The following is a 21,952-nucleotide window of genomic DNA, read 5'->3' as shown; positions in this document are numbered from 1 at the left end:
TCAGAGGTGCGAACAGGAGGTAGAAGTAGTGAAGACATCTTTTAGTGTCAAAATGTAATATAATATTTGTCTTCTCTGTGAAATATGTAGAAATAATACATAGGAGTACAACAAGTGGGAAAATCAAAGGAAATATTATTGTTCTGGTGAATCATGCACACTTGCATTGAAAACACCTTATATGTGCTAGATGCCCAAACCATGAAAGGTTCAAAATGCATGGCCTTTGAACGGAATGCATCCATTGGTTTTTAATGGTTTGTGTTTTCCCTTGTAGCTTCCAACTTGCAAACCCAGATTCCTTCCTCTTCATCCCAGTGTATGTATGGAACTTCCGGTCAGTATCCAGTGCAAGATAATCTGGATTCCAATGGAGCAAGTGACAGAGAAATGGTGTCCTCTTTACCTCCCATCAACACTGTGTTTATGGGGACAGCAGCTGGAGGCACTTAAATGAACAATGCAGAATGCAGACGAAACTCAAGGCTCTACTGCATTGGTGTCATTGTCCACCCCCAGCTGCCATGAGAGAAGAGACGGTGGAAGGTGGAGTGGCTGAATGTTATTTTCAGTTCACTGCTGTGCTGGACAACTCCAGAGTGAATGGAAATACTTGTGTTGCACACAATTAGGCAAAAATGTGAAGCCATTATTAATCGTAATTTCAAAGACTATCAAATGAAACCAATGGAAATTTAAAGATGCAGACACTACAAAGATGTAATATTTCACTTTCTAACTTATTGAAAATTCTCTATTTTCCTTCACCTTTGGTTTCTAAAAGAAGAAAAGTGTATTCGATGCCTTCACAAAATCTTTAATTTATAATCATTGTTTACTATCACCTTTTGACCAAAGTCAAATGTCTAAGTTCTACCTCCTGTGAGAATGTTTACAAGGTCAAGACTTTCTCGTATGTAGCCTAGATCCAAGTGACTTGACCTTCTATCCCTGTGCACTAGTGTGGTGATTTCTGTTACATAGCAGTGTTCTTATTCTATGTAACTGAAAAGAAATGATAAACGCTTTCCTTCTTTATTTAAAATGATAAGAGGAAATAAAAGGAGTGTGCGGAAACATTCTCAAGGCTGTGATTGCTTTGGGGATTGATTCTGTTTCTGAAGAATGTGAAGACTTCAGGCCAAAGTACAATGGATATGAAATGAAAAAAATAAATAAAGCTTGCTGCTTAAGATACTATAATTCAAGAGTGTTTTATATCAGACTCCTGACTATAAATGTCAATAAATTAGGTTTAGTTGTTTAACTTTTTTGTTTTTTAAAAGCACTTGTTTATTGAGTATTTTTCTAATAAATTGGAAAGGAATAATGTCCGGGGATAATCTGGTGCAGAGACTGGTTCAGAGTGAATTACACGGAAGCTAACACAACCGACAGCACCCTCTATTTACATCTGTTTATTTTTCTCTTCCATGTGTTGTAGCTCTAAGATTGATGGCCTATCCTAGAAGACTTCCGTTAACTATACAAGAATCTCTAAGTTCTGTGCCCACCTAGCAGTGTACAGTATGATCTAACAGATGAGCAGAGAAAGTTGGCAGTATTAGCAAATCACAAGGAATATGAAATGAAGTGTCCTATTCCTTTCACTAATAATTTGGTATGACTGCAAAGAAGGATGAAACCATAGGCTTGGAATGCAATAACAGCATTAAGAAGCATTTGAACACAAAATTTGAGCTTTAGGAAGCAAAATTTCCAGGCCTGTTTAGCATTGTCAGATGCTGTTACATAACATGGGGATGCAAAGATGAAGGTGACCCTGTCCAATAAAGCACTCCTGTGTGGAAACGAAGGGGTGGGGTGATGGGAAATTAAAGCTTAAAGATTCGAGGGGAGAGAAACTGCATGGAATAAATAAATGACGTTCCAGGAGCATGTAGCAGCTTGGTGTGGGGACAGACAGACTGGCTAGGGGAACCTTTAACCTGAGAATTATTTGAAAGACTATTTCATGTAATCTCCCAGCAGATGAGTATAGAAGGAGATATAGGAGACGTAAGTATAATAGTGTTTTCCAAGATGTATGAACACACTCTCAGACAATGTAGTGTATGATTGTTCTCTAGGCTTATTTGCAAGGTATCAAGTAGTCGACCAAGGAGTGTATATAAACCCAAAAGACAGTGAGAAGTAGTGCTGGGCTTCATGTGCTCCTGGCTGATGTTGACTTCAAGAGGAAACACGTGACTAACTTTCCCTTTGTCCCGGAGAATGGGCTTGGAGTTCATGTTGTTACATGAGTGAGAGTATTTCCCAATCTTGACTATTTGTATTTACACAAGATGGTTCTGCTTTATATAACTGCTTTGAATCTTTCCTGGCAGGGGACCATTAGATGGCATACTTCTCTATCCTTGGTCGCACTCATCATTTAAGAGTTGCTCCCTCATAGGTCTAAAGACTGGATGCTCAAGGTATTTTGGAATACATTTTTGTTAATTTTAAATACAATGTAATTGTGTGATCTTCAAGTGAACCTTGTGCAGCTTGTGTAGCATTCATCATGAAGACGTAGCCGTTCGAGCTATTGCTTACATTAAATTAAGGCTATAAAGCCAAGGTTTTGTTTTTGAATACCTCATGTATCTTTTGACTTACAGGAATTTTCTTTTCAAATTGTACATGACTGTGGCCACTGTTAAAGGCAGGTAAAATGTTCCAATTGACTCAGCGAACATCTTAAGATAAATTTAAGATCAAGAACAAGCAACGTATCTGCCAAAAATCCAGCTTTGTCTTTAATACCAAATCACAGATCATAATGGACCTGGCTTATTTTTCCTCTCTCTGGGTAGTTTTCTAGTAGGAAAAACAGAGATCGCTCAAGTTAGATGCACCCAAGTATGTATATTTTCTAATGAAATATTGGTAGATTTGTACTTTAAAGACAAGTTTCAGAGGTAGTTGGGATGCCAAAAACTCATTCTCTGTTCCTGCTTTAAGAGAGGAGACTCCTGGAGATGCTGAAAGCCCCATCCAATGAGAGTTATGTACCCAATGAGAGCTATGAAAATAGAGTCGCCATGATGTGTTGAGTGGCGAGTGCACCAGTAACTGGTGTTAGGGAGCAAGGCTGTGATTATATGGCAATGTGCGGGATAGATTTACATGAAAGAACAGACTGACTTCAAAAAAAAAAAAAAAAAAAAGAACCCTTCTACGGATGCATAAAAAAGTAAACTGGTAGACTGTGAGATTCCTGCCCCTCAAACTTCGCCTGCTAATAGATCTCTATACCAGACAAGCCTCTAACCAATTCAATAATCTCCATAGAATCGGAGACTCTAACAACACAGTCCCAAGAAACAAGCAGGTGGAGATGGGAGGTCTGGGGAGAAGCTAAGTTGTGAGAGGGGCTCCAGTTGGCACCCATGTGTGGGCACCTCCCATGGGACGCTGACAGGACAGGTCTCCAGGCATGCAACAAAGCAATGGAACAGCATTAGTGTCATCCTGACCAGTATGGTACACTGGCTGGGTCTCCTGGGCCCATGGCATCAACCAGCCCTAAGCCCTTCCTGTATGTAGTGTCCGTTGAGCTGTCTAAGATACAGTTGCCTCAGTGGTACGTTCAACCCACCACGGTGTGTGAGCCCTCTGCAAATAAAGTGGGTCAGCGTGAGATTTAGGCAGATGCATCATTTCAAATGAAATCTGTCCCATACAATCTACAATAGGATAAACACAAATTCTACTACATTTTTCTTAATTTTATTCTTAACTGATAACGTACAGAAACGATGAAAGCTGAGGACGTTAAAGGGATACCACATGAGAAGGTCTCTTTATAAACACATCGACCTCAGTCCATCTAAGTACATGTGTCTGATCAAGCAGATATCATCATCAGTGATAAGAACTTTCAGGCTTACTCATCCTAGGTGCCTTCACCTAAGTGCTGGGGATCGAACTTGGGGCTTTGCACAAGAGAAGAAAGAGCTCTGCTTCTGACCTACATCTCTAAATGTCCTTCCGGCACCTTGCAATGTGTAGTTCTTGAAAGTCAAGATATGTGTTCTCCTCTATGACTCTAAAACGCACAAACTAAGGAAAAGAAAGAGGAGCAAAGTAAAAGAGAAAGAGAAAACATTTGACATAAATAAATTGTGAAACTCAAAATCTAAAGTTCCCAAGTTGTTTTTGTTGTTTTAAGCAGGAATCACTTGAGAGTGATATGCTTAAACCCCATGGAAAGGGATCTTACAGAACTTCAATTTTTATTTAACACAGAGAGATACTAGTTTCCACATAATCACCACAATAGCTCTGAGCTCTTGTTAACAAAACATTGTGGCGGCAGATGTATAATACAGGGTAAGTTTATAGAAATTTCAGCAAAGACTTTATAGAAAGGTAAACAATGTTGATTATGGCACATGGAACATTTTGTTCTTTAGGAAAAAAAAGAAATGATGAATAGATATGAAATGTCATTATATTATCTTATTCAAACTTTAAAATAAATCCCCAGGTTTATAAATGGCAAAAAGCATGATCTGTCTGTTCCAAAATCACATTGGCCAAATCAAATGAAAATATTTTCATTCCCTTTCTCATTTTAAGGACAAATGGCTGAAAACATGTCGTAAGTCGTCATAGGAGGAATGTGGCCACTAATTTTAAGGTATTTAATGTTTAAAAAGAGTTTTACCTTGTCTGTCTTGATAAAAGCTTTTCCAGCACACTCCTTTGTTTTGAGATAGTCCTTCACGAAGTTGCCTGTGCTGGCGTTTACATCACGGTCCTCTTGGTTCAGCATCCTGAGTGCTGGGGTCTCTGGCATTCACAGTCTTGTCCAAGTAAATCTCAAAAATAATAATTTCAGCCAATGTAAGCAATTTTTCGTAAAATCATGTATTCTTTGTGTGTGTGCATGTCTGATTTGTATTATGTGTACCTGTGTGTGTGTGTGTGTGTGTGTGTGTGTGTGTGTGTAAAGATGCTCATGTATGTTTGAGTGTACATGTGAGAGTAGAATTTGAAGTTGGATGTCTTTTTATATTGCCTTCCAGTTTGATTTTTTTGACTCTCTCTTTAAACCTTCAGTTCCCTTATTGGCTAGACCAGCTGCCTGCCTCTCGACACCAGGATTGCAGATTCACACCACCATCTTTTATGTGGGTGCTGGAAGTCGACCCTGGTCCTCATGTTTCCTGGCATGCGCTAACCACCTGAGCTCCCTCTCCATCCCCTGTACTCTCTATTGTGTATCCACAAATTCAGTCTTAGTGTACCTCTTTGCAAAAACAAACCTAAGTAGCAAAGAAGCAAAATAAATGTTAGTGCATTCAAAGGATGTCTTGTTACATTGTTGGTACGATTTTAATCCTAAAACGGAAGGTAACCGAAGATAAAGAGGCCCAAACCAAGATCTCTCATATAATACTATGGTTTCATATTTTCCTGGGGACCGAACCCAGGACCTTGCGCTTGCTAGGCAAGCGCTCTACCACTGAGCTAAATCCCCAACCCCTCACATCTTTTCTTAAGATTGTTGTAGGACCTTCAAGGAGCCAGTGGACACATTTGCAAAAGTGAAAAATTAACTACTGAATATGATATCCGCTCTAAAGTAAAGAGAAACTATTCCTTTTTATTAGCTCAAAACAAGGGTGTTGTTCTTACCAATCAATAGTCACCACGAGGGCCAGAAATTTACAGCCTTCAAGCATCTTTAAACACACTGCAGCAAATATGAGCTTTGTGGGGAGTTTGTTAATCAACATTTATCATTTGGATGTGTGTACTTTAGCTTATTAATGCTGTGCACATGACCTCTATGGGATAGAAAACCATTCCCAAGTTTCAGGTTACAAGGTGACCTCTTGCTTTTGTATTTGTGTACACGGTGATGCATTTGTGCCACCTGATACATAATACTGTTTTTCATTTATTATTTATCGTGCGGACGCCTGTACAATTCATAGCATTCATTTTGACTTTCTGTTGTTTGAGGAAACTGTTAAGAGTCTAGAGACTACGTGAAAGTGGTACTCGCTGTGTTCTCCTAGGAAGCTGAGTAGTCGCTTGCCTGGAGATTATAGACCCTCAGAGAAAGCCTTCTTCACCCAGAAGAAACAGCTCCTGGCACAGCTGTGTTTCTGACATGTGGCCATTCTCTGGGAACTACAAGGGAAAAGCAGCTAGGAAATGAGTGGTTGTTCCTTTTCTCTTTTTCAAAACGAATTAAACCTGAATTTTATTCTTTTTTTAAATTTCTTTTTTATTGGATTTTTTAAATTTACATTTCAAATGTTATTCCCTTTCCCAGTTTCCCATCCATAAGCCCCCATCCCATCCCCCTCCTCCTTCTTCTATAAGGGTGTTCCCCCTCCCCAACCACTCCCTTTCCTCTCCAAGCTAGTCAGCGGGACCCAGTGTGATGCCCGTGGAGCTTGTATTGGGTTTATTTCAGTTGAGAGTCAACAAGGCTGCAGTAGGGAGCAGATCGCATTGGTAAAGTATGGCCAAACCCCAAGAAAAACAGCTCCCCAAAGTCCCAGACACATCTCTTCAATGGCACAGAAGTGAATTCCTGGGTGCTTAGTAAGAAATAAAGCCCAAGTTGATGCAAAAACGATTTCAGAGTAGGACAAATACATAGACTACTTTATTTCTGTTAATTTTTAGTTTAACATATGAAACAAAATATTTCATTATGGTATTTTTATATACACGTGTCATTTATACACAGCAATTAAAACATGACAGAGTTCCACACAGTTGTTTTGACCCTAGGTCTCTGGGCTATGCAGTCTTTGGTTTTTGGTTACCCAAGCAGTGTCGTGAATGAGTTCCTTCTCATGAAATGGGCCTTAAGTCAAATCAGAGATAGGTAAAGCCACTTCTATAAGCTCTGCAACCATTGCCCTAACATATTTTGCATGCAAGACATATTTTAAGTCTAAAGTTTTGTGGCTGGATTGACGTCCACATTTCTTTTTCAGTACCTTATGTAATTCCTTCCCATACAAAAGAGACTGGAACGTAGGAGTGAAGGCTCCATGTATGCATCAGCTCAACTTCTCTCTGATCAGGGACTTGTATGGATATTGTCCTGTGAAATGGGGTTGCGTTATCACTTTGAGGAGAACAACCCTTGTTGTTTGAGGAGAACAAACCTTGCATTAGGCTAGGTTTGTTTGGGGATTTCCATGGGACCCTCTTAGCCAGTAACTCAACTGAATGCAACCCAGTCCCATCACTGGAACTTGCCGGGCTACAAGGGATGACCACTAAAAACTCTGTTTCCCCCATTATGAGGAACCTTCACTAGAGTCACCTGCATAGATTGCAGGAAGTTTCCACTGCACTGTATTTTCAACCACTCCCCACATGCTCCCCATTTTCACCTGCCTCATCCTGTACTCACTCCACCACACTTCCCCCACAAACATGATCCTTCCTGCTCTCAGGTCCACTGTTCCCCCCTCCATTCATAAAATCTATGCTATTTTCCTGATTGATGGTGTCCTCCGTCTTACAGAAGCTTTTCAGTTTGATGGGGTCCTATTTACTAATTGTCGATCTTACTGCGAGCACTATTGATGTTCTATTAAGAAAGTTATCCCCTGCTCAATGTGTTCAAGGCTATTCCCCACTTTTGCTTCTATCAGACTATGTGCATGTGCCTTTGGTTGAGGCCTTTGATCCATTTGGAGTTGCATTTTGTGCAGGGTGATGAATATGGATCTTTGCATTCTTCTACATGTGAATATCCACTGTGACCAATACCAATTGTTGACAATGTCGTCTTTATCCCCCCAGTGTGTATTACAGGGTTCTTTATCAAAAGTCAGGTATCCATAGGGGTGTGGATTTAAATTGATTCCATTGATCAATATATCTGTTTTTATGCCAATACCACAGGGGTTTTGTTAATAAAGCTCTGTAGTACAGCTTGAAATCAGGGATGGCGATACTCCCAGACGTTCTTTTATTGTCCAGGATTGTTTTAACTATCCTAGGTTTTTGGTTTTTTAACATGAAGTTGAAAGTTGTCCTTTCAAGGCCTGCAAACAAGCTGTGTTGAAATTTTGATGGGGATTGTATTGACTATGTAGATTGCTTCTGGCAGAATAGTCATTTTTATTATGTTGACCCTAATGATCCATGAGTATGGGAGTTCTTTCCATCTTTTGATATCTTTTCATTTTCTTTTTCTCAAAGACCTGAAGTTTTTATCACACCAGACTTGCACTTGCTTGGTTAGGGTTACCCCCACGGTGTTTTATATTATTTGTGGCTACTGTAAAGATTGTGGTTTCCTTGATTTCTTTCTCAACCCATTTGTTGTTTATACTTAGGAGGGCTATTGAATGTTTTTGAGTTAATCTTGTATTCAGCTACTTCACTGAAAGTATTTATCAGCTATAGGAATTCCCTGGTGGAATTTTTTGGATGTGTATTATCTTATCATCTGCAAACATCAATACTTTAGCTTCTTCCTTTGTATCTCTTTAATCTCCTTTAGTGGTCTCACTGCTCTAGATAAAACTTCAAACGCTATATTGAATAGACAGGGGAAGAGTGGACTGCCTTGTTTTGTTTCTAATTTTACTGGGATTGCTTTGAGTTTCTCTCCATTTAGTTTGATGTTGGCTATAGGCTTACTGTAAATTGCCCTTATTATGTTTAGGCATTTCTTTTGTATCCTTAATATCTCCAGAGCTTTTATTATGAAAAGGTGTTGGATTGTGTCAAACTCTTTTTCTGCATCTAATGATATAACAATGTGATATATATATATATATATATATATGATTATATTGATTGATTTTTGTATGTTGAACCATCCTGCATCTCTGGGGTGTTTACTTGATCATGGTGGATGATCTTTTGACCTGTTTTTAGATTTGGTTTCCAAATATTTGATTGAGAGGTTTTACATCTATGATCATAAGGGAAACTGGTCTATAATTCTCTCTCTTTGTACATTATGTGCTTCGAGTGTCAGGATCATTGTGGCTTCATAAAATGAATTGAGCAATGTTACTCCATTTCTATTTTGTGGAATAATTTGAGGAGGATTGGTTTTAGCTCTCCCTTAAAAATCTGGTATAATTCTGCACTGAAAGTATCTGGCCCCAGTCTTTTCTTGGATGGAAGACTTTTAATGACTACATCTATTTCACTAGGGATTATGGATCTATTTAAATTGCTTATCTGATTTTGATTTAAGTTTTCTATCAAGAAAATTCCATTTCTTTCAAATTTACCAAGTTAATGGAATACACATTTCTAAAGTATGTCCTTATGATTCTCTGGATTTTCTCAGCATCTGTTGTTATGTCCCCCTCCCTGCCATTTCTGACTTTGTTAATTTGGATATTCCCTTCACCTTTTACTTAGCTTGGATAAGAGTTGTCTGTCTTCTCCATTTTTTTCAAAGAACCAACTTTTTATTTCATTCATTCTTTATGTTCTCTTTATTTCTGTTTTATTGATTTCAGCCTCCAGTTTGATCATATTTTGCTATCTACTCCCTTGGGCATGCTTACTCTTTTCTTTTTCTCTACAGCTTCAGGTATGCTTTTAAGTCACTAATAAGAGATCTCCTTATTCTTCCTCCTCCTCCTCCTCCTCCTCCTCCTCCTCCTCCTCCTCTTCCTCCTCCTCCTCCTCCTATCATTGGGGATGTTGTGCCTTCATTTTCATTAAATTCTAAAAAGTTTTCAATTTCTTTCTTTATTTCTTTCTTGACCAAGTTATCATTAAGTAGAGTGTTGTTCAACTTCCATGTGTATGTGGGCTTCCTGTCATTTTTTTGATATTGAAGACCAGCCTTAGTCCATGGTGATCTAATAGGATGCATGGGATTATTTCAACCTTCTTGTATGTGGTGAGGCCTGTTTTGTGACTGATCATATGGTCAATTTTATAGAAGGTAACATGAGGTGCTGAGAAGAAGGTATATCCTTTTGTTTTAGGATGAAATATTCTATAAATATCTGTTAAATGCATTTGGTGTGAGCTTCTCTGTGTCTCTGTTTAGTTTCTGTTTCCATGATCTGTCCATTGCTGAGAGTGGAGTGTTGAAGTCTCCCATTATTATTGTGTGAGGTGCAATGTGTGCTTTGAGCTTTTGTAAGGTTTCTTTTATGGATATAGTTGTCCTTGCATTTGAAGCATAGATATTTAGGATTGAGAGTTCATCTTGGTGGATTTTTCCTTTAATTAATATGAAGTGTCCTTCCTTATCTTTTTTGATAACTTTTGGTTGAAAGTCGATTTTATTAGATTTAGGATGGCTACTCCAGCTTGTTTCTTGGGACCATTTGCTTTGAAAATTGTTTTCCAGCCTTTTATTCTGAGGTAATGTCTGTCTTTGTCTGTGAGGTGTGTTTCCTGTATGCAGCAAAAATGCTGGGTACTCTTTTATGTATCCAGTCTGTTAGTCTATGTTTTTTAATTGGGGAATTGAGTCTGTTGATGTTAAGGGATACTAAGGAATAGTGATTGTTGTTTTCTGTAATTTTTGCTGTTAGAGGTGGAATTATGTTTGTGTGACTCTCTTCTTTTGGTTTTGTTGCAAGGAGATTACTTTCTTGCTTTTTCCAGGGTGTAGTTTCCCTCCTTGTGTTGGATTTTTCCATCTATTATCCTTTGTAGGGCTGGATTTGTGGAAAGATATTGTGTAAATTTGGTTTTGTCATGAAATATCTTGGTTTCTCCATCTATGTTAATTGAGAGTTTTGCTGGATATAGTAGCCTAGGCTGACATTTGTATTCTCTTAGGGTCTGTATGACATCTGCCCAGGATCTTCTGGCTTTCATAATCTCTGGTGAGAAGTCTGATGTAATTCTGATAGGTCTGCCTTTATATGTTACTTGACCTTACTGCTTTTAATATTTTTTCCTTGTTTTGTGCGTTTGGTGTTTTGACTGTTATGTGACAGGAGAAATTTCTTTTCTGGTTCAATCTATTTGGGGGTCTGTAGGCTTCTTGTATGTTTATTGGTATCACTTTTTTTAGATAAGGGAAATTTTCTTCTATAATTTTGTTGAAGATATTTACTGGTCCTTTAAGATGGGAGTCTTCACTTTCACATATACCTATTATCCTTAGAATGGATCTTCTCATTGTGTTCTGGATTTCCCGAATGCTTTGGGTTAGGAACTTTTTTTGATTCACATTGTTGTTGACAATTGCATCATTGTTTTCTATGGTATCTTCTGCCCTTGAGATTCTCTCTTCTATCTCTTATACTCTGTTGGTGATGCTTGAGTTATGACTCCTGATATCTTTCCTATGTTTTCTATCACTTGGGTTGTCTCCCTTTGTGTTTTCTTTATTGTTTCTATCTCCATTTTTAGATCCTGGATTGTTTTGTTCAATTACTTCACCTATTTGATTGTGTTTTCTTATAAACCTTTAAGGGATTTTTGTGTTTCCTCTTTAAGGGCTTCTACTTGTTTACCTGTGTTGTCCTGTATTTCTTTAAGGAACTTATTTTTGTCCTTCTTAAAGTCCTCTATCATCGTCATGCGATGTGATTTTAAATCCAGATCTTGCTTTTCTGGTGTGTTTGGATATTCAGTATTTGCTTTGGTGGGAGAGCTGGGCTCTGATGATGCCAAGTAGTCTTGTTTTCTGTTGCTCAGGTTCCTGTGCTTGGCTCTTGCCATCAGATTGTTTCTGGTGTTAGCCTGTCTAGCTGTCTCTGACAGTGGCTTGACCCTCCTGCATGCCTGTGTGCCAGCATTTTTGTAGACCTGTTTTCTTTCAGCCAGATCTTGGTACAGTGAGCTGTGAGACCTGGTCAGCTCGGGGTGTAGGCAGAAACTGGAAGGGGCTGTCCCAGACGCTCCTGCCTTTGTGTGTCCTGAAGTCTCCAGGTGAGTTGCTTAGAGCAGAAGAGTTTGTCTTACCTCTGCTCTCATATGTGTTGGTGCTCCTGGCAACTGGCTTTCAGCTCTGGGTGCAGACAGAAACCGGAAGGGTCCTGCCCCTGACTGCTCCTAGGTTCCTGTGCCCAGAGGGCACAGAGGGCACTAGGTGGGTTCCTCTTGGGCCAAGAATGTGAGTAGAAGTCGTTGTCTCCTCTGAGCTCTCAGGATTGTCCGTACTTCTGAGAGTCCAGCTCCCCCCCCATATGATACTTTAAAATGATTATCATCAATAGCTTTGTTGGACTGAATCCCCCAAAAAGATATTCAAAACACAAACATCTCTTTGTGTTCAAATTAACTGCACATATATCTTTGCAGACAGCGAGATCTATGAAGCAATGGTAATAGAGTGAATAGAAGGCTACTAGTGCAACACAGAATGGGCAGCATTTGCAATTACACGGTAAGCAAGTGTACATAGCAACAAGCACGCATGCTTATTGCAATCCAGGCACCATAGAGGTCATCGTTTGACCCACTGTCAATAGCAATGTCACAATTCAGAGTTTCAAGTTCAGTTAGTATTGATGAGGTTATAAACATACGGCTCATCCCTTGGAATCATCCCTCCATGCAAATACACTTCTCGATAGCCTAGCAACTGATCTGCTTTCTGCTCTCAATGTTAGATGAGCATCTCACATTCCCTTAGATAAAAGAACTATCCAGACACATCTCCCACTTACACTTTTCCAAGGAATCAAAGCCAACTTCCTGTCGAAGGTCAGAGCGAACAATGTTTGACAAATACTCGTCCAAGTTATTTGAAGATAAATCATTTGCTTGAACTATTTTTGCTGGAGACAATTTTATATTCAAGTTTCTAATATAGTAGAAGAAAATTATAGGTCAAAGCCTTAAAGTAAAATAAAAGCTGTATTGATTTCCTAAAAGCTCTCTGGGTACTAAATTTCTTTTTTTTTTTTTTTTTTTTTTTTTTTTTTTTTTTTTGTTTTTTTTTCAGAGCTGGGGACCGAACCCAGGGCCTTGCGCTTCCTAGGCAAGCGCTCTACCACTGAGCTAAATCCCCAACCCCTTGAATTTCTTGATCAATGATGAATAAGTTGTAGTACTGTAGTTGTGATATGATTTGCGATAAATATGATAACTTAAAAAACAATACTAGTTGGGCCAGTTATTGGCGGGCCATTCCTCAATCACTACATCCTCTTCTGTGCCTGCATTAGTGTAGATAGAATAAATTTGAAAGTTTTGTGTGTGGGTTGTTGTGTCAATCACTCCACTGGGGTTCCTTTCTGGCTACAGAAGGTGGCTATTTCAAGTTCCATTTCCTCAATGCAGTGAGTCACAGCTAAGGCCATCTCTATTGATTCTTGGGTACCACCCTTATCCCAGATCTCTGTCTCATCCTGAAGATGCCCCCACCTCCTCACCCCTGTTGGTTGCAGCTTTGCATTCATTTTCGTGGGCTATGTAACTGTCCTTCCTGTCCTTCCCCATGTGTGATCCCACATCTCCTCCTCTTCCCTCTCCATCCCATTTTTCTTCTTCCGTCGGCCTCTTATGACTGTCCCAACTTGAGACCAGTCCCATGGACAAGCACAATTTCCTAACACTACTACTAATACTCTGCTATGCTTGCAGACAGCAGCATGTTGTCCTCTGAGAGGCTTCACCCGGCAGCTGACTCAGACAGATGCCGACACCCACAGCCAAACAATGGATGGAAATTGGAGGCTTTTATGGAAGAATATGAGGATTTCTGGCCCCCCAAAGGATAGGAACTGTACAGAAAGACAAACAGAGTTAATTAATCTGCTCCCATGAGTTTCTCAGAGTCTGAATCACCAACCAAAGAACATACATGGGCTGGACCTAGGCCTCCCCACTCATATGTAGCAGATGTGCAGCTTGGCTTTCATGTGGGTCCTGAACAACCATAGACGGGGCTGTCCCAAAAAACTGTTCTTTTAGCCGGGATGCCTTGTCTGGCCTCACTGGGAAAAGAGGCATCTAGCCTTGCAGAAACTTAAGATAACTGGGGGTGGTGTGGGGTGGTGTGTGTGTGTGTGTGTGTGTGTGTGTGTGTGTGTGTGTGTGTGTGTGTGTGTATGTGTGTGTGTGTGTGTATGTGTGTGCTACCCACTCAGAGGAGAAGGGGAGAGGGAGAGGGAAGGATTGTGGGAGAGTAGCAGTGGGATGCAAAGTGAATAAGTAGAATGAATGAATGAATGAATGAATGAATGAATGAATGAATAAATAAAAACACTAGCCAGGTGTGGTGGTATATGTCAGTAATACCATCAGTTGGTGTTGAGACAGGATTGAAGCTGACCTCGGCTACACAGTGGGTAAAAATAAGGAATAAAAAGAAACCCTAGAGAATATTTAATCGATGAGCATTAAAGAAGGTGATGGTAGATAGGAGGGGAGATTGGGAAATGGTACATGTGATGCTGTTGACTGGTTAACGGCTACAGAAGGCAGCAGAGCACTCCTGCAGCCATATCTGAAGAAGAACAAACTTGTACAATAAGAGGCCTAGCCATTTTAAACAGACGGGCCTTGATGGGTCTTCGGGGCACACCCTTACCAATGTATTTTCACTCTGGAACTCTTGGATTTATGTGGTCATTAATATGTTTTTTTAAAGATTTATTTATTCATTTATTATAAGTACACTGTAGCTGAAGTACACTTCAGACACACCAGAAAAGGGAATCAAGTCTCATTACAGATGGTTGTGAGCCACCATGTGGTTGCTGGGAATTGAACTCAGGACCTCTGGAAGAGCATTCAGTGCTCTTAACCACTGAGCCATCTCTTCATCCCCTTTAATATGTTTTTTAAAATCTTGAGCAGTATCAACCCCACCATTGACACCCTCTGGCCATGCTGTGGGCAGACCGTATTTTCTTGCAACCCACCAACACTTGAAACATTGTCAGTTGATGAGCTTTGTTCTTTGAAGTCCCCATGAGAAAACGAAACAGTACAGTGCAGGAACTAGTAAATGAAAACTGGACATCGGTGGGGGAAGGTGGAAACTCACATCACGTCTACTTCCTTATTGGATCGATTATCTCTTAATTGCTACATCAGCAATAAAATAATGTAACCAGATTGCACACTCCCCCCTCACAGTTGAGTGCTCTCATCTAAAAGACAAACCCCATTATCAGAGGGACATGGCCACAAAAATCTTCATAAGGCAGAGATTGCAATGAAATCCAAGTGAAGGTCCCATCACATTCACTGTGTATCTGAACTGAATTAGAGAGGACTCTGAGAACACAGAAAGAACACCATCTTGATAAAGCAGAAAGTTCTGATAAGGCAAGAAGCCTCAGATACATTCGAGCAGGCTTGACAGACATTTAGAAGGGTTTTTTTTATTACCCAGTAAAAGATACAGGAGCCCCCATCCCCCCCCCACTTAATTGCTGATCTCCAGCTCATCTTCGAGACCCATTCTAACACCCTTGTACTTGTAGACGTTAAGGTGAGCTGTCTAATGATCATGAGTAGTAAACTTACTGCTCTTGCAAAGTATGTGTATTAGACACAGCCATGTTTTAAAAGTCTCTGAGAGATGCTGATGTTTAGAGGATTGAGTAAAGCTTAGAAATGTGTCGAAGTGTTCTGTAATCTCATGACCTGGTATTGGTTGTTATGGGTTGAAGGTTTAAGAGTTTGTCCTTTTAATTCCATGAATGTACATAAATGGTCGGAGTGTGGAGATAGCTATTTTAAAAGTCTTACCAGTGCACATGACCTCCTTAGGCTCCTCTCTTCTAACTTCTCTGTATTGTTAAAATGCTCACATTTCTTTAAATCGATAAACATCTCCTGACTTCCCCCCACCTTTATCCTTTGACAAATTTGACTATTATGACAATCCACTCTACCTGACACATTGTCAACTATCCTTATGGTTCACTAGCTTTTCTAAGTTCTTTTATGAATAGATCAGTCAACGCCTCAAACAAGTTTTGTTAAGCACCAAGTCCTACTAGATATTCCCCTTCAATCTAAGAAGGGAAGACAGTTTCCAGAGGCAACAGCCATTGACTAATAGACCTCATTTTCCTCTCTGGTGCTTTACTGTAATACAAGCGACTAAGATCTGTGTCCTGGGATCCAGAAATAGGGCGAGGAGTCAGACATGTGGAATAAATTAGTTTGTACCACCAAAATGACCCAAAATCTTAATGACACTTCTCTCTTTTTGAGAGCAGTGGAGTATTAATACCACTTAAATAGCATACAATCAAAAGATATACTCATAGAAACTCCATCATCTTTATACATTTCCTTTACAGTCTCAGAGAAACAAATTAACACAGCAAACCCCCTGGGCATCCTGAAATAAATTCACCCCATGTCATTCTTATAAAAATTTAATTGCATTTATATTTATTCCAAAAGCCAAGAGTAGTGAATATATATATATATACACATATATACATATATACATCAGATATACTGTAGAGTGTATTAGCACATTTTAAAGTCTCTTGGCATAAAGTTGGGATATGCCCCACTTTGCTTACAATGTAAACAGAAATATTATAGAATCAAAATGGTGGTGTAGGAGAAGAAAATCATAGAGAAGTGAGCAAACAGACATAGGTGAGCATTCTGTAGCTCTGATTGAGTCAGAGGAATGAACAAAGGACAGATTTCTAATCATAGACTGGCAACTCCTACCAATACACATCTGAACTCATTTTAAAAGTCCTGCTCCTGGTCTACTGGCCACTCTACTTCAGGAGAGTTTTTCCCTTCGTGGTGATCACACAGATGGACTCACAATTGGGGAGAATGCACAAAGATTCTATCCGGCAGCTCAGGTAGGACAGCTGACCTATCTTCCTCTGGGCCTGGTTGATCATTAGCTTTGATCAAATAAAAGTCCACATGTTCCAGGTACCCTATGCCCTGGTTACTACCGTTGGAGAAAGGAAGGAGGCAAGAGCAGGCAAGACAGAGAATTTAGGGCAAGATAGATATATACATTTGCATTTTTAAAAATCCAAGCAAGCTATACGTGTCCAAATTATTAGTTTTAAAAAAGATGTTAAATGAGATGAAAATGGCTCCCAAAAAGTTCTGTTGTCTTTTTAGAGTGAAGACGACCAATTTCTGAGAGGAATTGGAAATACTGAAATTAGAAATGTACACAGAAAGACTTTTTAAGGTACATTAAAACATAAAGGCATATAAAACTTTTAAAATTAAATAAAATTCATAGAAAGTACTGGAAGCTTGGATAAGCACAAAGAAGGAGAGCATGTGGGGTGAGAAGAAGGGCGATGCAGACAGCAGTTACTCCCAGGACTTCATACACCGAGTCTTTGTTGAATGCAGACATGCGGGGACTACCACCCCGTGGACTTCCCAGTTGGAGGAATGATGGTGAAAATGAGACATACTCTTTTGGCCTTCGGGGCATTATCATTTAAGGAGTATTGTATCATCACTGAACAATCTTTCTTTGTTTTCATTACATTTGCTAGCTCTTAGGATTTACCCAGAAACCTCTGCTAACAAACAGAACACAAAACTAAGGATTTCTTCTCTGTATGAGTTTTTAAAACTTAATTTCGTGTGAGACATATAGAAAGATAGGTAAAAGTAGGGATGTATGAGAAAACAATCGACAATACTATGTGATAATATGTTTTTTCTTTAAAAATACTTCGTTATAAATATAAACGAGGAGAGAGTAACTGAGCTCCAAACTATTGGTAGTGATTTTCCATGGTGGGGAATGACAAGAGACTGGGTGTTTAATATTTTCTGAATCTATTAAGTGATCTATTGATGTGAATCTATTAACTGCTACAATAATTTGAAAAACCTAAAATATTGTATACTATATGTTGTGTTAAAAATTGGCCATTAAATGGAGCTAGAAAAATCATCCTGAGTGAGGTAACCCAATCCCAAAACTGCACATGGTATGCACTCACTGATAAGTGGACATTAGCCCAAAAGCTTGAATTATCCAAGATGCAATCCACAGACCACATGAAGCTCAAGAAGAAGGACAACCAAAGTGCGGATGCTTCCTTCTTAAAGGAGCCTGCCCCACCCAACCTCCCACACTAGATAATATTGATGAAGCCAAGCAGTACATGCTGGCAGGACCTGATATAGCTGTCTCCTGAGAGGCTTAGCTAGAGCATGTCAAATACAGAAGTGAGTGCTAGCAGCAAACCATTGAACTGAGAATGGGTTCTCCATTGGAGGAGTTAGAGAAAGGATTGAAGGAGCTGAAAGGGCTTGCAACCAGAGCTCCCAGGGACTAAACCACTACCCAAAGACTATGCATGGAGAGACCTATGGCTCCAGCTGCATATGTAGCAGAGGATGACCTTGTTGGGCACCAATGGGAGGAGAAGCCCTTGGTCCTGCCAAGGCTGGACCACCCAGTGCAGGGGAATGTTGGGGGTGGGTGGGAAGGGGGTGTTTGGCGAGGGGGAACCCCCTTATAGAAGAAGAGGAGGGGGATGGGATAGGGGGCTTATGAATGAGAAACTGAGAAAGGGAATAACATTTGAAATGTAAATAAAAAATGTCTGATTTAAAAAAAAAAAGAAAAAATTGGCCATTAAATTGTGTTGGCGTATATCTCCTATGGAGTCTTGACATTTTGCTGATAACCAGGTACTGGTCAGTGCCCCCTTGAAAAGCCTGCTTAGCAAGCTGTGTTTTAATCTCATTAGTCAGAGCTGAGAAAGCCAAAGCCTGAATACCAGCCTTTGAAAAACCATTTAGCAATGGTACGTAGTGGCCAGTAAAAGACGTGTGCATAATAACTTTTCCAGATGATGCTGCAAAAAATAGCAGACTGAATGGACTGTCTCAAAGTAAAACTTAAATTGGAAAAAAAAACAGAAGAAAATATTTTAAGAATGTGTCTGTGGAGGTAAATAAATAAACTCAGGATGTGGGAAGCCCTCACATTTGAACGACAAGCAGAGTGACGAAGGCTTCCAAATCAGTATGAAAAACGCGTGATTACAGAACATAGTCATTATATATTTCTACTTAGACAGCTATTGACTATCCTGTCCATTCACCAGCTCCCGTGTGACTTATCCTCATGACACTGACAAATTCAGAGACTCAGTTTTGAAGGCATCATTTCTTTTTTCAGGATTTTATAAATGTTAATAGGGAAAAAAAAAGACAAACCAAAACCCATCACACCACAAAGTTAACCAGACCCAGAGTCTATAGATCCTGTGAGCTGCACCGTTAGAATAGCCACTTGGAACGTGTCTCCTGCAGGATGTGTTCGTATGCGCGAGACTGGTATTCTTCATTCCCATAGTCCCAGGGCATAAAGTCTGAATGCCCTGCCTATGTTGTAGCAAAAGTCAGAATGGGATTTCAAGATTCAGATCACATTTTCTTTTTCCGGAGCTGAGGACCGAACCCAGGGCCTTGCGCTGAGCTAAATCCCTAACCCCTCAGATCACATTTTTACACAACTTCCCTTTCAGCCATGTTTCTACTTCTGTTCTCTTTCAACAGCTGAAGGTGTTTTGGTATAAACCGGAGCACGACTTTTACTGCTCCTCTGAGTTCAGTAGCAGCCTTACTAGCTAAACCCACAAGCGTGACTCTTAGATCCCAAAGCATACAATCGTCACTCAGTGGTTGCTGCTAAATTTGGTGCGTCTCAAGAGAGCTGCTAGAACTCAGGTAAATAGATGCTTCCCGTTGCAGTCACCTCATATCTAGGACTCCTAGAAACGCGTGTTTCTGTGCACGCTGCATTGTCTGAAATCGCTGTCCCCTCAAAGAGCGTCTGCAACCGGCTTTGTCAAACAGAGTCAAGTCAGATCAAAGTCAACCTTTGCGAGCCAATCTCGCAAGAGAAGAGTACAGCTGGTAGAGAACAATCGGGTGGCGGGTGAGGCACAGCTGATGGGTTCCCGTGCGCTCTCCCATCTGATAACATTCATTTCACACGTGCTGATAAGAGTGAGGAAAGGATCTGAACTGGACAAAGGCCAGTGATAGGATATTTCAGATATGAGCACACGAAATCCCGGGAAATAAACGAAAACCCCTAAGAAGTAAGGAAATCTTTTTGTGCTCTTCCAAGACTGAGGAGAAGCAATTTGTTTGAGGTCCAAGAATGCACCAGAGATCTCTCCCTTTTGGAGGAACGGTCAGACGGGAGGCTAGCAGCAGGCTCATACGCACTGGTACACCCGAGAGGCCATTTTAGCTCACAGGAATTGTAAGTTAATAATGCTAAAGATAAGGGCCCCCTCTGTGACATTCAGCATACAGAAAGAGTTGCTTTCTGAACTGACGATAAACTGTGAAAGAGAATTTGTTGTTCTGCACAGTTCTGATAGAAATCCAGGTATTTCCAAGATAATCCCGCTCCTCCGTCCTTCCTTTCCTGTGCTCTGCAGATCTCCTTCAAGCTCAAGCACTTGATGGAGCTATGGTTCCACGGGTTCTGATTCATAAATTTTCTAGTGTGGTTCTGCATTAGAGCTTATGTAATACGTTTATATATATTTTAGAATTGTTATAATAAATATGTTTGAGTTTATATTTACCAGTTTATATTATTTTTAATTTTAAAATATACATTTTTTCCAATAAGTAGAAACAAATTTTGCAAAAAATTGCTTGTCTTTAAAGGTTTGTTTCTATATATATATACATATATATATATGTATGTGTGTGTACGCCCACTTGAATATATATATATTATATGTGTGTGTGTGTGTGTGTGTGTGTGTGTGTGTGCCCACTTGAGTATACACATGTGATTTACTAAAAGTGTCTGTAATTCCCACTCTTGGATTATCTGCTGCCACTGGCCTCCACAGACAATTGCCTATATGGGCACATGCCCACACATATATGTAGTCCATATACTTAATTTAAAATGATAAAAAGTGAATTTAAAATAGAAATAAGAAGCATATGTGCTCACTTGAGCAGTGCACTGGAAGCCCACTGAATGTCTGTTATGTACCTGGGTCTGTGCTCAGTGTGCTTTATGTTATTACCTTAGTAGCCCATGAGTTGGTAGACAGTCTCATCTCCATTTTACAAATGAGGGAACTGTACACTGAGGATAGGTGTTTACATGTCTGGTAAGAAGAGTTAAAACTGGGTCCCTTAACATTAAGGCATGTCTTCTGGGGTTTTGTGCTTCTGCCTAGAACTGAAGTTTTGACCTATTGCTACCCACCCTCTTCTTTTCCTTACACCTTACCCATGCTACCGTCAGCTATTGTGGACCGATGTCGGAGGAATATCTGATCTGTCCTTCTACTGAGAGTCCTCGAATTATTCAGTAGAAAAGGAGAAGAAGAAAAAGAAGGAGGGAGGGGGAGGAGGGGAAAAAGGAAAGAGAGAGAGAGAGAGAGAGAGAGAGAGAGAGAGAGAGAGAGAGAATTTTTTAAAAAATTTTCCATCTTTATTAAATTGGGTATTTCTTACTTACATTTCAAGTGTTATTCCCTTTCCTGGTTTCCGGGCCAACATCCCCCTAACCCCTCCCCCTCCCCTTCTTTATGGGTGTTCCCCTCCCCATCCTCCCCCCATTGCCGCCCTCCCCCCAACAGCCTAGTTCACTGGGGGTTCAGTCTTAGCAGGACCAGGGCTTCCCCTTCCCTGGTGCTCTTACTAGGATATTCATTGCTACCTATGAGGTCAGAGTCCAGGGTCAGTCCATGTATAGTCTTTAGGTAGTGGCTTAGTCCCTGGAAGCTCTGGTTGGTTCGCAGTGTTGTTCATATGGGGTCTCGAGCCCCTTCAAGCTCTTTCAGTCCTTTCTCTGATTCCTTCAACGGGGGTCCCGTTCTCAGTTCAGTTGTTTGCTGCTGGCATTCGCCTCTGTATTTGCCGTATTCTGGCTATGTCGAGAGAGAGATTCTTATCATCATTGGTAATTATTTTCTTAATTTTCCTTGTCTGAAATAGACATATATAATGCATATCGAAACTACAAGATTGCTTTGTAAGGTTGACTATTAAATCAAGCACCAATTTTTTTTTTGTCAGTGATGTGCACTGGAGCTTAAAGATT

General features: G+C 40.0%; 1 protein-coding gene across 1 annotated transcript in view; it reads left to right on the top strand.

Moving 5' to 3' along the window:
- The window catches only part of Rfx6 (regulatory factor X6), a 54,089-nt gene extending 52,896 nt beyond the window's left edge, over positions 1-1,193 (top strand). The window contains exon 19 of the mRNA XM_032888719.1: positions 278-1,193. Coding sequence (XP_032744610.1) covers positions 278-453 — 176 coding nt within the window. The 3' untranslated portion in view covers positions 454-1,193. The remainder of the gene's footprint in view (positions 1-277) is intronic.
- Positions 1,194-21,952: the final 20,759 nt, after the last annotated feature.

Source organism: Rattus rattus, chromosome 18, assembly GCF_011064425.1.
Source record: "Rattus rattus isolate New Zealand chromosome 18, Rrattus_CSIRO_v1, whole genome shotgun sequence".
Taxonomy (NCBI): Eukaryota; Metazoa; Chordata; class Mammalia; order Rodentia; family Muridae; genus Rattus; species Rattus rattus.
The sequence above is the reverse complement of the archived record's forward strand: the minus strand, read 5'-3'. Positions and strand labels throughout refer to the sequence as shown.